The 15,733-nt window shown below is 39.5% G+C and overlaps 1 protein-coding gene across 5 annotated transcripts in view; it reads right to left on the bottom strand.

The window, feature by feature from the left end:
* Positions 1 to 4,652: 4,652 nt before the first annotated feature.
* map3k12 (mitogen-activated protein kinase kinase kinase 12) overlaps positions 4,653 to 15,733 on the bottom strand; it is a 40,763-nt gene continuing 29,682 nt past the window's right edge. For 3 of the 5 annotated variants that reach the window (XM_051710484.1, XM_051710485.1, XM_051710483.1), the window contains one exon: positions 4,653 to 15,462. In XM_051710484.1, the coding sequence (XP_051566444.1) occupies positions 15,346 to 15,462 (117 nt within the window). In that variant the 3' untranslated portion in view covers positions 4,653 to 15,345. The remainder of the gene's footprint in view (positions 15,463 to 15,733) is intronic. The other 2 variants (XR_007898468.1, XR_007898467.1) reach the window with 2 other exon arrangements.

Genomic DNA, 15,733 nt, shown 5'->3' with positions numbered 1-15,733 from the left:
CATTTAACAAAAACCCACCAATTCACTGTCTCAAAAAATTAGAATATGGTGACATGCCAATCAGCTAATCAACTCAAAACACCTGCAAAGGTTTCCTGAGCCTTCAAAATGGTCTCTCAGTTTGGTTCACTAGGCTACACAATCATGGGGAAGACTGCTGATCTGACAGTTGTCCAGAAGACAATAATTGACACTCTTCACAAGGAGGGTAAGCCACAAACATTCATTGCCAAAGAAGCTGGCTGTTCACAGAGTGCTGTATCCAAGCATGTTAACAGAAAGTTGAGTGGAAGGAAAAAGTGTGGAAGAAAAAGATGCACAACCAACCAAGAGAACCGCAGCCTTATGAGGATTGTCAAGCAAAATCGATTCAAGAATTTGGGTGAACTTCACAAGGAATGGACTGAGGCTGGGGTCAAGGCATCAAGAGCCACCACACACAGACGTGTCAAGGAATTTGGCTACAGTTGTCGTATTCCTCTTGTTAAGCCACTTCTGAACCACAGACAACGTCAGAGGCGTCTTACCTGGGCTAAGGAGAAGAAGAACTGGACTGTTGCCCAGTGTTCCAAAGTCCTCTTTTCAGATGAGAGCAAGTTTTGCATTTCATTTGGAAACCAAGGTCCTAGAGTCTAGAGGAAGGGTGGAGAAGCTCATAGCCCAAGTTGCTTGAAGTCCAGTGTTAAGTTTCCACAGTCTGTGATGATTTGGGGTGCAATGTCATCTGCTGGTGTTGGTCCATTGTGTTTTTTGAAAACCAAAGTCACTGCACCTGTTTACCAAGAAATTTTGGAGCACTTCATGCTTCCTTCTGCTGACCAGCTTTTTAAAGATGCTGATTTCATTTTCCAGCAGGATTTGGCACCTGCCCACACTGCCGAAAGCACCAAAAGTTGGTTAAATGACCATGGTGTTGGTGTGCTTGACTGGCCAGCAAACTCACCAGACCTGAACCCCATGGAGAATCTATGGGGTATTGTCAAGAGGAAAATGAGAAACAAGAGACCAAAAAATGCAGATGAGCTGAAGGCCACTGTCAAAGAAACCTGGGCTTCCATACCACCTCAGCAGTGCCACAAACTGATCACCTCCATGCCATGCCGAATTGAGGCAGTAATTAAAGCAAAAGGAGCCCCTACCAAGTATTGAGTACATATACAGTAAATGAACATACTTTCCAGAAGGCCAACAATTCACTAAAAATGTTTTTTTTAATTGGTCTTCTGATGTATTCTAATTTTTTGAGATAGTGAATTGGTGGGTTTTTGTTAAATGTGAGACAAAATCATCACAATTATAAGAACCAAAGACTTAAACTACTTCAGTCTGTGTGCACTGAATTTATTTAATACACGAGTTTCACAATTTGAGTTGAATTACTGAAATAAATGAACTTTTCCATGACATTCTAATTTATTGAGATGCACCTGTATATATATACATATAACTCAGCAAAAAAAAGAAACGTCCTCTCACTTTCAACTGCTTTTATTATGTGTAAATATTTGTATGAACATAAAAAGATTCAACAACTAAGACATAAACTGAACAAGTTTCACAGATATGTGACTAACAGAAATGGAATAATGTGTCCCTGAACAAAGGGAGGGTCAAAATCAAAAGTAACAGTCAGTATCTGGTGTGGCCACCAGCTGCATTAAGTAATGCATTGCATCTCCTCCTCATGGACTGCACCAGATTTGCCAGTTCTTGCTGTGAGATGTTACCCCACTCTTCCACCAAGGCACTTGCAAGTTCCCGGACATTTCTGGGGGGAATGGCCCTAGCCCTCACCCTCCAATCCAACAGGTCCCAGACGTCCTCAATGGGAATGAGATCCGGGCTCTTCGCTGGCCATGGCAGAGCACTGACATTCCTGTCTTGCAGGAAATCACGCACAGAACGAGCAGTATGGCTGGTGGCATTGTCATGCTGGAGGGTCATGTCAGGATGAGCCTGCAGGAAGGTTACCCCATGAGGGAGGAGGATGACTTCCCTGTAACGCACATCGTTGAGATTGCCTGCAATGAGAACAAGCTCAGTCCGATGATGCTGTGACACACCGCCCCAGAACATGACAGACCCTCCACCTCCAAATCGATCCTGCTCCAGAATACAGGCCTCAGTGTAACGCTCATTCCTTTGACGATAAACGTGAGTCCGACCATCACCCCTGGTGAGACAAAACCGCGACTCGTCAGTGAAGAGCACTTTTTGCCAGTCCTGTCTGGTCCAGCAAAGTTGGGTTTGTGCCCATAAGTGATGTTGTTGCCGGTGATGTCTGGTAAGGACCTGCCTTACAACAGGCCTACAAGCCCTCAGTCCAGCCTCTCTCAGCCTATTGCGGACAGTCTGAGCACTGATGGAGGGAGAGTGTTCCTGCTGTAACTCGGGCAGTTGTTTTTGCCATCCTGTACCTGTCCCGCAGGTGTGATATTCGGATGTACCGATCCTGTGCAGGTGTTGTTACACATGGTCTGCCACTGCGAGGATGATCAGCTGTCCATCCTGTCTCCCTGTAGTGCTGTCTTAGGCGTCTCACAGTACAGACATTGCAATTTATTGCCCAGGCCACATCTGCAGTCCTGATGCCTCCATGCAGCATGCCTAAGGCACGTTCACGCAGATGAGCAGGGACCCTGGGCATCTTTCTTTTGGTGTTTTTCAGAGTCAGTAGAAAGGTCTCTGTAACAGGGTAAAAGGAGGCGAGAACTGGCTTGACAATATAAATGATATTTTAATAATGAACTTAACCAATACGCTGGCTACCACCCCTTCACTAGCTTCACTAGCTCGCTAGCTCGAATCCCAGGGCATGCTGAGTGACTCCAGCCAGGTCTCCTAAGCAACCAAATTGGCCCAGTTGCTAGGGAGGGTAGAGTCACATGGGGTAAACTAGGGTTAGGGGATAGAATCTATAGTTCGTACAGTATAAAAATCATTATGTCTGTGGAGAGTCCTCATAATGATAGCTGCACCAACATGTGTGTGTGTGTGTGTGTGTGGTACTTTCCATGACAGATAGTGTTTGTAATTAGCTTCTCCCTGCTGGTAAGCCTCAGCCCTGTTTAGTGTTTTGATAGTGTGTGTGTAATTGTGTGAGTCTGTCCTCCCTTCAGCTGCCATTATTTGATGTAATGTGAAACCTGCCATTCAGGCTGAATCTTGTCACAGTATATTGAATTGAATTTTAGAAAAAATTATTAATTGTTACAAATAAAAAGAATAAATTTTTGTACTGGGATCCACGCCTCTTGTCCTTCATTGGTGGAAACTAACCTGTGTTCCTTTTGTGGATGGATTTACCTCCGTGTCAGTATATATATCCCCTGGGTGAGATTACCAGGGTGGCGTAGTTGGCTACGTTTTCCTCTCAATCTAATAAATTCTAATATAGGTTGTACCCCCTATGTTTATCCCACTGTTACCACTCCGTTCTACTCGCCACATATATATACTGTTTATATAGGCTATATTTATACCATGGGTCTGTTGAAGTGCTTCTGATTGGATGACATACATTCTAAGGTGTGCAATTATTTTCCAGTAAACACACAGCTATGAAGTAGTTCCAGGTCTTGACTGCATAAAGGTTCCATTTCACTTCATCAAATTATTTCAGTTATTTAAACGAGCCATACAGGCTACCACAACAAAATAACAAATTAAGACAAAGACACCGGCATCGGATAAAAATGAAAAACAATGTCTATAATATCCTACATTTATTTCAATTTCAGTTGAAAAGTGCCCTCACGCTCCCTCTCTCTCTCACCAACACTCACACTCACACACACTGACAGTGACACCCAAACATACGCACACACACGCCAGCACATACATGTTGGTGCAGCTATCCTAATGTGGACTCTCCATAGATATAATGATTTTTATACTGTACAAACTATAGATTATATCCCTTAACCCTAACCCTACCCCTAAACCTAACCCTCACAAAAAACTTTCTGCATTTTTACATTTTCAATAAAACATCATTTAGTGTGTTTTTTAAGCAATTTGAATTATGGGTACACTAGAAATGTCCTCATAAACCACATTTATAGCATAATACCCTTGTAATTACCAGTGTGTAACCTAAAAAGATTTCCTTGTAAAATACTTAAACCTGTCCACACAAACACACACACACACACACACACACACACACACACACAAAGAGACGTTAACGCACCCCGCGACTTGATCAATACAACAGTTTCTATATTATCAAAAATATCTGTGGGAAGCACCCTCGCGCTCCCCTTCCCTCTTTCTTTCGCTTTCACACACACATGGACACACATACATATATGCATTACGCACACACTTACTCACAAGTGAAAAACAGAGTCCTCAAGTCAGCACACACCTGCATCTCAGTGGGGTTGAAAACTGTTGTTAATGTTTACAACGGAAAAGCTATATAGAAAAATGCCGACACTTGCTGCTGCTGAAAAGTGCTTAAACTTACATCTTGGCGATTTTGAAGCGATGTTACTGCTGACCAGAGCTGCAACAAAAAAAGGTAATCCCACACATGATCGCTCTCATTTTTGGAATTTCTCTCTTTCGATTGAAGCCTGTCACACAAAGCATGAGATATTGATGTCGTTCAATTAGTTTATTTTTTATTTCATCTGTTACTCCTCACATCTGCACTCCTCTTTTGCTTTTTTGTTCATCCAGTCTTCTTCTCTGACAGCCATGTTTGCACAACACAATCATTACAAAGTTGGCCTCTTTTTGTACAGATGGTAACATTGATAAAGCAAAGCTGATTTGGACATCAACTAAAAGAGAAATCGGCTGCTTTTACTGTATTAGGTTTTATACATTGTTATACATTGTTTATATATTGTTATGGCCAGCTCATTTAAGACCACAACATAAAGGGGAGTAAGACACAAAATGCAATTAATAGATATGATTTTATTGTAAATGAATTCAAATTAACCTAATAACAGAAAAATATCTTGGAGTTAAAACAAAAAGAACATCATCACATAGAGCTGGTAACCGCAGGTGAGTATCGAGCAGAGAGTGGTAAAGGTGACTTCTCTGGAGAGGTGATCCTACCCACAAAGAGAGAGTAGAGAGATGAAGAAAAGGGTTACACTTTTATACAACACAACCCCTAATTAAATCAATTAATTACTTGCCCAGCCAACCAGAATCTATCCCACACTGCCACCTAGGACAGAGTGGGGAAGGTCAGGGTCATAACAGTATGTAAATGTGAGCAAAACTGGCTTGTAGATAAACACAGTATGTCTGATGGTTGCGTTTTTGAAAAGATTTCATGAATATTGAAAGATGTTGTCAATAAATGCTTTTTGTATCAAAGCATTGACAAGATGATCCACAGTTCAGTTCACAGACACTGATGTTGTGTTGAAATTATGAGGAGTTTTGAAATGTATACTAGGTATTAGGAAAAGCATGTAACCAATTGTAAAAACTGTAAGTTTATACATAGGGTTACATTTCGTAAAATTGTAATGGTCCAAAGCTCAAATATTTAGTAGTTCGTAAATTGTAACTTAGTGCCCATATACGCTATAACTAGTCTAATTTGTAACTTATGCATGGCTGGTGCAGCCGGCATCAGAGTGGGTGATGTGCTGTCCACTGATGTTTCAACATCACCTCCTTGACAACACTAAGTTTTGGCAGACTCACCATTATCTCAGGGGCTTCAGTGACTTTTTTACACTTTGCTGCACCACTTTCGTAGTGTCGTATTATTTATTTATTTAATTATTGTCACTGAGGTAGGCTAATCCATTCAATAATGTGTGAGTAGCTAACTATTTGGTAAATGTCTATTTTTACAAGCTATCTGACAGTGTTTGATAGCCAAGTGCAATAGGTAAGAACTCTGTGATGGGGGAGGTGTGGGGTTCCTGTACGAGGCAGTTGAATGGATTACTTATAGGGGAATTGTGCAATGACATGACTACTATATCAGGAAAAAAATATACAATAGCTAACAAAATTTATTTTCATAGCTATAATCTTTAATCCATTGGTTTTACACCAAGACAATATGTCAGTCATATGACATGAACATCAGGGAAGCTTTAGCCTTTAATTAAGCCTATGACAAATGAACATCATCCAACTCCCCTTTGAAAGGGGGCCCCAAGCAATTGCTTGGTTTGCTTGCCTTCTTGTTTCGCTTCTGTGTTGATGGAAAGTGTTGTTTTCTCTATCTTCGTCAGTGCTGTTTAGAATGTCAAGGTTGTCTAGCCGTTTCAGATGTTTGATGTCCTCCATACCACTTTAAGCATTCTCAGTAGAATTCAAATGGATCACAATAAGTTTTGTGTTCTGAGCCGCCAGAAATGCAGAAGCTTATTTCAGTTAGCATATTCAGCGCTTTTAACTTGCCGAACATTCTTATAGATACAGTATATAGCCTCTATATACTGTATATACAGTACTTTGTAACTGTGGTTAAAAATAAATATACCCAAGTTGAACATTTCATTTTTAATAAACAAGTAAAAGTATAAATCTAAAGAAAAAAAAGTTTAAAATGCACTCAAGTACTGTAACGAGTAGTTGTAATTTGTTACTTTCCACCTTTGTGTAACGCACTGCAGTGCATGTGACACGATAAAGAGGAAATTTATGTTTTGTAATGTAATTTTGTTTTCTGTAAAAAATCTAAGATACTTCAGAAAAAAAAAAAAAACTTCCAATCAGGGTTTGAAATTAACACCTGCCAACCCGCCAAATGCGGGTAACTGTGCGGCTGTGGCGGGTAACTCAGTCACTCTTACTCGCCACTTTGGAGGGTGACATTTTTTTCAGGGTTTTTCCTGCATTGAACATTTTGTGAATGTCGAGCAACTCGGAGCTGCTGCCGAAGATAATATAATTGTATTCATGCCTCTCATAACTTAATGAATGAAGCGTGCTTTTGGTGAACTGCCGCAGCGCACACAGTGTGCCCCAGAGAGAAGATCGCCAGAGCTTTGGAACAGTGCAGAGCAAAACTTGCATGATTCAGTCACACTTCACTCGATATAGCGGCGGCCGGTGGAAAACACAAAACTTATGTGACCCATCTGAATTCTACAGAGAACATTCTAGTATAAAGCGTTGTATGGAGGAAGTCAAACCTCTCAAACTCCTATGCAGCACATACATTATAAACAGCACTGACGAGGTAAAGAGGAGACAAATACATCATCAGTTTTTAAAATACACATCATCATCCTTACTAAAATTTAAAAAAATAAAATTATGCAGTAACACTAACTGGTAACTTGAATGATTAATATTATATCTATAAGGTTGAATCTATTAGACTTTATTTTTATAAGGCTTCAGCTTTGAAAGTTGTAGTTATGTAGCTATTAGCTTTTTCATAACAAACACTAGTTGTTGTTTTTTTAGAAAAGACTATCAACATTAACCCATCACACAGTAATGTGAAGCCACCCATGGTCTTACCTTATAGCATTGTCATTACAAATTACACTGTTAAACAATGCTAGAACAATGGTAAACTTTCATAGGCATGTACAATTTGAAGGGGTTGAAACTTCCATGAATTACAGTATGGACATGTTTTTGACAAATTTTCCTCCTGTTCTATCCTACATCTGTTCTAACTGGCGTTTGGCTTTGTATAATTTAGGTTACTTAAACCATTAAACTTGTGTCCTGCTGAACTCACATCATTCTTGTTTAAATAAAATGTCCAAAAAAAAAACAAAAAAAATGCACGCGGTTGTAGTCTCCAGTTACCTTCATCACTTTTTGCGAGGTGTGTGATTTTGGCTTGTGAAAATGCTAAGTGGCTAGTGACCTTGTTAAATACTAGCCACAGTGGCCGGTGAGTCAAAAAGTTCATTTCAAACCCTGCTTCCAGTGATCTTGTACTGTATAACATGTATAAACATGTATAAAGTATAGACAATAATATAAAGTGTTTTGGTGGTTTTTTAATTGATGTGTCAAGCTGTATGTTGGAAAAGGCAACTTGTATGAAGAGATTGGAAAAATTGTTCTTGGTATTGAAAAATGTGTTTAAATGACAGTAAAAAAAAGTAAAAATCATAAAGGGTGTGAATACTTAAAGGGAAAGTTCAGTTGTTGCTGTCGTTGTTTGTTTGTTTTTTGCCTCTCCTAGAAACTAGCCAAATATTGAATTTTTGGGACTTGATTTCACCAGCCTTGGTCAGAACATCCTCAGAGGTAGAGGTTAAATGAGGTTTGATAGCTGATCTGGGTCAGAAACCTCGAGATGGGCATTTCCAGGTTGGTAAAGACAATAATTGTGTTACTGTTGGGGATAATCATGATCCTGAAGGGAAACGACCACCTATGAGAGAATCATGGCCAACAAAGGCCAAAAGACCACTGCAGCAACTGCCAGCTTTCATGATACACTCTCCAGCCACTTATATATTTGTACATATCTGAATATTTTCAAATAGAATTCAAATATATTGATTCTATACTCATAAACAACAACAGTTTAAAATGTTTCTATTGTTTTCAGTTAAATTACGTCATTCGCAATGCTTCATGGGATAGTAGTCCATTCCCTAATCAAAGATGTTAAGTGCATTTATCTTTTTGTCTGATTTTTAAATACTTTTTTGTTGGTTTTTCTGGTTCATTTGGTATGAAGGATTTTATGAAATCCCTATGGAAAAAAATGTATGGGAAAAACACTTCCGGAACCAAGCTGACTGAAAAAGTGGGCAGGCACTCTGTTCCTACAGTGTGAATTAAAGCAGATTAAAACAGAATCAGACTTGTCCTGGATTATATCACACGCATTTAAAATCAAAGTATTTGTCACTACAATCCTTCGGTTTTGCACTCAGAAAGGATTCTTCAGTTCTATAATGTTTCTATGTAGGGCTTTATTGTTGTTGTTGTTGTTGTTAGTTGTTCTTTTGCACTCTGAAAATAAGGGAAGAAAACTTATTTCTGTCGTCATGTGTGTAAATCCAGTTTATATAATGAGCTGTTATATCATTGTGTATTGATGTTTCCTCGAATACAAAGAAAAGCAAAATAAATAAATAAAATGAGACATCACAAAATGAGCCCAAATAAAAATTACATAGGTTTTTTCAAAAACATTGAAAATTAATTTCATTGTAAAAGTCATCATTGACTGACTGTTTTCAATTTCAAAGAATTGTTTAAGGATTTGTGAGAGCTCAACCAACAGTGGGACAGTGGAGATACTCCAGTTAACTCAGAGATTATTACATGGACAGAGGCCTGAGAAATCTTATCAACACATTCATTAAATCACACTACTTTTATGTATGGAGTTTGTACACATTAGTAAATGAGTTAGTATCTGTCTTTATGTACATTATTGCTACACTAGACCAATATTAAATTAATTTGGATTTTCTTGACACAATGGTACTTTGCCTCTGTGTACCACAGAGAACCCTGCCTTAGTAAGAGAGGGATTTTTATTATTATTATTATTATTAAATAATAAATTATAAAAATGTTTTGTGTTCCTTTGCAATAAATTAACCATGGTTTTACTACAGTAACCATAGTTGAACTATGGTATTTGTAGTAAAAACCATAGTTACCACAACATTTCACCATGGTTTTATTACAGTAACTATAGTTCAACTATGGTATTTGAATAGTAAAACCACAACCACACAATTTACTATGGTTTCACTGGTTTTCCTGTTTTATTACCTGTTTTATTATGGTTAGCAATTAAAATAAATTAACGGTGCTTGTACAGTCAATGTACATGCATAATGCCCTCAGAGGACAGAACACGTGCAGTTTCTTAGCCTCGTCTGACTCAAGGGAGGAGGAGAGAAAGCTTGTAAGGTTACAACCTGAGCCCTGAATGGGGTGACCAGCACTTTGGGCACATAACCTACTTTGGGGTTGAGAATGGTTTTTCACAAGTCCTGAAGGTCCCCGACACGTTTTACTAAAGCCAAAGCGAGTAGCATCCAAGCACTCTTGCAAGAAGTAGAGTATTGTCTGCACAGGGCAACATACTGGGTCCTCACCATAGGAAGAACACCAATCAGCGAAAAGTCGGGGGGGGGGGTTTGGGGTTGGGCCTGGCTTGTAGCACAGTGGCACGCTGGTACTTTCTTGGTATTAGCCGCTTGACTGTGTTTAGTATCCAGCAGGAAACGCTGACATTGGGCACAGGGGTTCTTCTGTGACTGTCAACGCTGACATGCCCCTGCAGCCGCAACGAGATATGTTATTTGTGCTGTGGTGTCAATGGCAATAAAACAGTCACAAGACTGGGATCATATTATTGTTCCCAGCATACAGTGGTGAGAAAAGTTAGAGCATGCCAGAGGGTTTAACAAGCATGCATGCCTCTTGCATATGCAATGAGGTCTTTTGTTTGTGTTGTGAAATGGCAGCCTTCTGGCACGTCACCAACAATAGTAAAAACAGTCATCAAATTGACCTGTGATACACCAGAAGTCGCTTATGACTCGTCGATGGCAGGGAAGCGAGAGAGCTGCTTTACTGGGCCTACTTGAGACCAGAATAAAGCACTGTGCATGCCTTAAATCCCCATGTTCTGACATAGCATTGTTCTAACACGTCACCAACAACAGCAAAAGAAGCAGTGATAATGACCTTTATCATGCCGCCAGCTCATTCCTGGCTTACAAAGGCGTGGAATGAGAAAGGGCTCCATTGGGGACACAGAGGGTTTTTTTCTGCCCAGGCCCTTTTGAGGGTTGGAAAAAAAACACTGTGTACGTCTTAAGTCGTTGTGTTGCGACATGGCAGTCTACTGGCATGTTGCTAACAGCAAGACAGGCAATGAAGTGACCAGTGTTACTCCGCAAACTTGTTCCCAGCTCATGACAGTGGGCAAAGTGAGAGGGCTGCTGGGTGACATGGACATGCCTTAAATCTTTGTGTTGTGACATGGAAGTATTCTGGCATGGTAAAAACAGCTCACATTAATGTCACATTATTGTTTCCAGCTCACAACGGCAGAGAAAGCGAGAAACAAATTCCTGACAAATAGCCAGCGATGTCACTATACAGACCGCACACCTGCCAATTTCATGGGCAAAGACATTGGTGGCCTGAGCGCTAATTCGTGGTGTGGCGCATTTATCAATCACCGCAAAGGTGTTAGTGCCAGATACCCAAACTCTCACTGAATAGAGAGAACATCAAATCAAAATAAGCTGTTCGTGTAGCTCTGGGAAAAAAGCACCGGTGGCAAAACAAGGAGGAGAGCCAACACGGTTAATACCGTTGTTATTTTTCTTTCTTTTTTTCTTTTTTTTTTTGTAAGGCTCAAGCGAGAAACTTCAAGCATTGCCATCCCAGAGGCAGCTTTGTATCATTTTCCTGCCTGCATAGGGGAAATTACGGTAAGCAACACACCTGAACGCGTACATGTCACACTAATGAAGACCAGCGATAAGATATCCCTGACATCATCACCACTGTGAATGATCGCAGTGCGAGGCCACTGGAGATTGAGGAGAGACACAGGCTTAAACCGGTGACAATCACCCTTAATATCTCTCTGCTCTATATCCCTTCCTAACTAGATATATGGAGGAAAGGGGACTGCCGACAGCTTCCCCAGGGGCAAGCCGTGAGTGAAGCACTTTGAGTGTCATAAGCTTTCAATGAACACAATAAATCTCAACAAGTACTGCAAGCCTGGCAAGGATAACATCAGCCACATAGCACCCCCCTCATCATAATCTCCGCCGAACATGATCGTCCCATCACGGCTGTACTGGGCAGGTGAAGTCGCTTTAGATGGAAAACTGGAGAGATGCAAGTCCCGAGCCGGATGTCCCTCAGGAGCCACAGAAGGAGTATGAGAATGAAAGCGAGCCAAGAGCAAAGCACTTCGAGTTTCATGTGCCCACAATGAACGCAAACGATCTCGACAAGCTCTTTGTCAGCGTGGGCTTTGCCCAGGCAATCATAGCACTTGTACCGAATGGGCGAGCTGCTTGACATGGAGGAGAGGATGCATGCAAGGCTGGTCCAGCAACTAATCCTCCTCAAATCTCCATGCTCTATTCTCTGTCCTCACGTGCCTCCCTCGTGCGGTTCCTCGGAAGCCACATAAGGAGTATAGCAGGCAGAGTGGGAAACGACTTCGGCTTTCTGAACAAAAGTGAGCTGAGAGTGAAGCATCTTGAGTTTCATGCGTTCAGAAAATCAGTCAGTCTTAACAAGTGCTACTTATATAAAACAGTACTCAAGCCTACCAGACAGCAGGATATATCGCTTCGTTTTTATGCTTATGGAGACATTTGCAAAACACCATCTTGGAAAAGATGTTGTTAAGAAAACGGCTCTTTTATGTGCTTTTTGTACAGTAAAACACACAACACAACAACAAGAACAATAGCGTTTTCACATGCGTGTGATAAAGGATACACTTTCCATTGAAGCACAACAGGGAAGTACAAAATAATCCACTTGCTGAAGCTCTGCAGTATCAACAGCGAAGCAAGGCTCGTCCATTTGTCGAAGCATGGCAGTGAAGCAGAAACTGATCCACTCGCTCACGGTGTCCAGTAAGAACGGTGAAGTGAAATCTTGTCTGTTCGTCGGAGCACAACATGGAAGTAGAAAACAACCCACTCGCTGTGAAAGATATCGCAACCCTGAAAGAGAAAATTCAGATGAAATGGCATGTTTCGCACTATATGCTCATGATGTTGTGCACGTCAGGGGCTGAGCGTCAAAGCACCATCTGCCAATAAATTGGCGCGATTGTAAAGGGCTTCAGAGATTGTCACTCCTGGGTGGAGCTTCCCATAGCATCAGCAACTTAAAAGGGAACCATGGTTAATTTCTTGCGATGAAACCCAAAATAATTTAGAGGGAAGGCAAAACATTTCAGAAATTAAATTCCCCCTAAGGGGCTAGTTTTTCACAAACCATGTTTTTTTCACAGGATAGTAAAGTCAAACTTGTGAAGGTAGGAGCTTCTTGTATTCATATTGCTAGAGTTGAAACTGCAGGTTCTAAACTGATAAAAGTGATTTGGAAAATTAGCCTGTGCCATGATTTAAGGCAAATTTATAGTCATTTTGAGTTGAGATTTGCACTTATGTTGTAAATCAACTGACACCTGTAGTTCTTTAAAGGACTCCATGTCTGACATTAGCTACATTTACATGGGATGTAATAGTCTGACTATTGGTCTGTTTCTAAATGTCTACAATTGGACGATGTTCCAGTTGAGGTGTTAACACAATGTTTGCAGTATGTGGAGCCAGATTCGTTTCTGAAGTTCCTCCAGTATAACACATCTCTGCTATTGAATAATGTTAGTGTATGCACAGTTATTTTTTTTTACAGTTTAACTGTTATTTTGTAATTATATATTTTATTTTTACAAGTTCACAAACATTGGAAGGTAAAATGTGTCGTCAAGCCTAGTAGTCAAACTGCTCCATGATGCAAAATACATAGGGTCATAGTTGGATTGAGATTTATAATGTGACTTTTAGGTCTTATAAATAATATGACTAAAATACTCCACATCTCAGATCAATCTTATTCTGACTATTTTAAATATTTAATATTTAAAAAAATCAGAAAATGCATTTTACATGTTAATTTCACATTCAGATTACTGTCATAGTCAGATTATTGCTGTTTATGTAAATGTAAACCAATTTTTGAAGACTATGAATTATTTTAGAATAGGGCTGGCAATATTCCAGATTATTATTATTTTGTTAAATACTGTACAGTATATACAACCTTCTGACACTCCACTCCAACTTGAATGATCCAGGAAAAACTTTGTTTGCTGTAGTTAAAATCATTTTTCATAAAGATAAGGTGATGTGGTTCAAAGTATTTCCTTATTAAAGGTCTTACTATACATACAGTACATACATAATCTGATGAAACCATCATCATTATGATAAATACAACATTTCCAGTGCAACATGAGAAGGTGATAATGTAGTGTATATAAACATTCTACTGTAAAGTGCCTACAAGCAACACAACATTATTACACATTCAAGGTAAAAAAAGTGCAAACATTTCTTTAGATGTATAAAAACAATTGATTTAAAAATTAAAATACATAAAAATGTATATATCATGCATTTGTTCTTTAGGACTTTACACTTCTCAGACCTACATCTTGCAAGCTAAAATTCATATACATTATTTTTTATTGTTGTTTGTGTTTTTTTCTTTGTTTTTACAGATAATACAGAAAATAAAAGTGCTTATTTTATCAGATCAGTTGAAATGTACATATTGCATGTCCCTCTGAAAGCAAACGTATCGAAAGATAATTCGAGAGGTAAGTGGAGAGCAAACAGTTTTAACGGATATCATAAATCATGAGTCTTCAGTCTGTGTTTTTGTATGGTGTTGTTTGTTGCATTCAAGGGTTGTATGTTCCTGCACTAGCAAAGGGAAACAACTATAGGATAGAACTGTACATATACACACCTGCCCATATACCCAAACCTATTGGAGCTGCCATAGTAGGGTGGCACAAGCACAGGAGGATAGAATAAATGTGAGAGTTTTTATTTTGGTATTTTTGTTAAATTCCTTTAATCAATATTTTTTTTTAATTCTTAGATTTATCTTACTAAATAAATATTTACATAAATTCCGGTCTTAATAGTCATAATAGAATCACATTTGTAAATGCACCTTGTAAGTGCTTTGGAAAGAAGCATCTGTACATGTGAAGTCAGCTCAAATCGAATGCCACACACTCCATGACATGTCATGTCTGAACAGATTATTGGGGTACATTTTTGGTGAATACAAAAAAATCAATACTTTCTTTTTGAGTTTCATCCAGCACTCTATATTCCAGTGACAGATTAAATGTGTCTTCAGAGACTAGATTTACATGCTTTATTCTGAATCTAACTTCTAACCACAAGCCTTGTGCACATTAATGGAGATGATCCGGCCCTTTCAAGGAACCAGGAAGTCTATTTGCTCTACAGGTGAAAAAAACCTAACAATAATATTGTTCATCACCATTGCTGCTTATCAGGAATGCCCTGAATTTTGTTAGTGGATTGATCTTTTTACATAGTTCCTGCTATCCACTTTTTTTTTTTATTATTTTTTTTTATCTTGCTGTACGACTTCCTTTATTATATTTTCCGTGGCTTTATGTCCTGGTCATGAGGCAGTTTACAATCCCAACATTGTTTTGACCAGTGTCAAGAGTATTTGTTCTTAAAGTGGCAAATCGTTTTGCTTTTTGAATCACTTATTTTGCACCAATATTTTGTGTGCATGTGTGTGCTCCACTGCACAAGTTTATTTGAATGTGTTGCATATGGGTGTGTGTGTGTGTGTGTGTGTGTTTCAATTTTGAGGGCCCTGGCCCCAGCCTCCAGCACTTGGGGGACGGCTTGGCTCTCCGCTCCCTGATTGGTCGAGTTCAGCACTGTCACAGTCTGAATCCTCACACAGCGCACGAGTCTGTGAAAAGAGAGAGTAGGATCAAACTCGTGGACACATTATGCAGGGAATTCGCTACGAATGAATTGGGTCTGTTAGAAGCGCCATTGTTTTGCATGCACTGTCTATGCTGGTTTAGTGCCTGATGAGGCAAAGGCACAAAGAGCCCCCAAAAGCTGTGCTGAACGCAATCTATAATAAGCCTAATTTACATAGAAAGGAGGCATGTTTGCGTTGAAAGGAATGACAATGACTTCATTTAAAGACTCAGGAAGCAGCACAATTTCATCAA

The sequence above is a fragment of the Myxocyprinus asiaticus genome, chromosome 11 (genome assembly GCF_019703515.2).
Source record: "Myxocyprinus asiaticus isolate MX2 ecotype Aquarium Trade chromosome 11, UBuf_Myxa_2, whole genome shotgun sequence".
NCBI classification, from domain to species: Eukaryota; Metazoa; Chordata; class Actinopteri; order Cypriniformes; family Catostomidae; genus Myxocyprinus; species Myxocyprinus asiaticus.
This window is presented reverse-complemented; position numbering and strand designations above follow the sequence as displayed.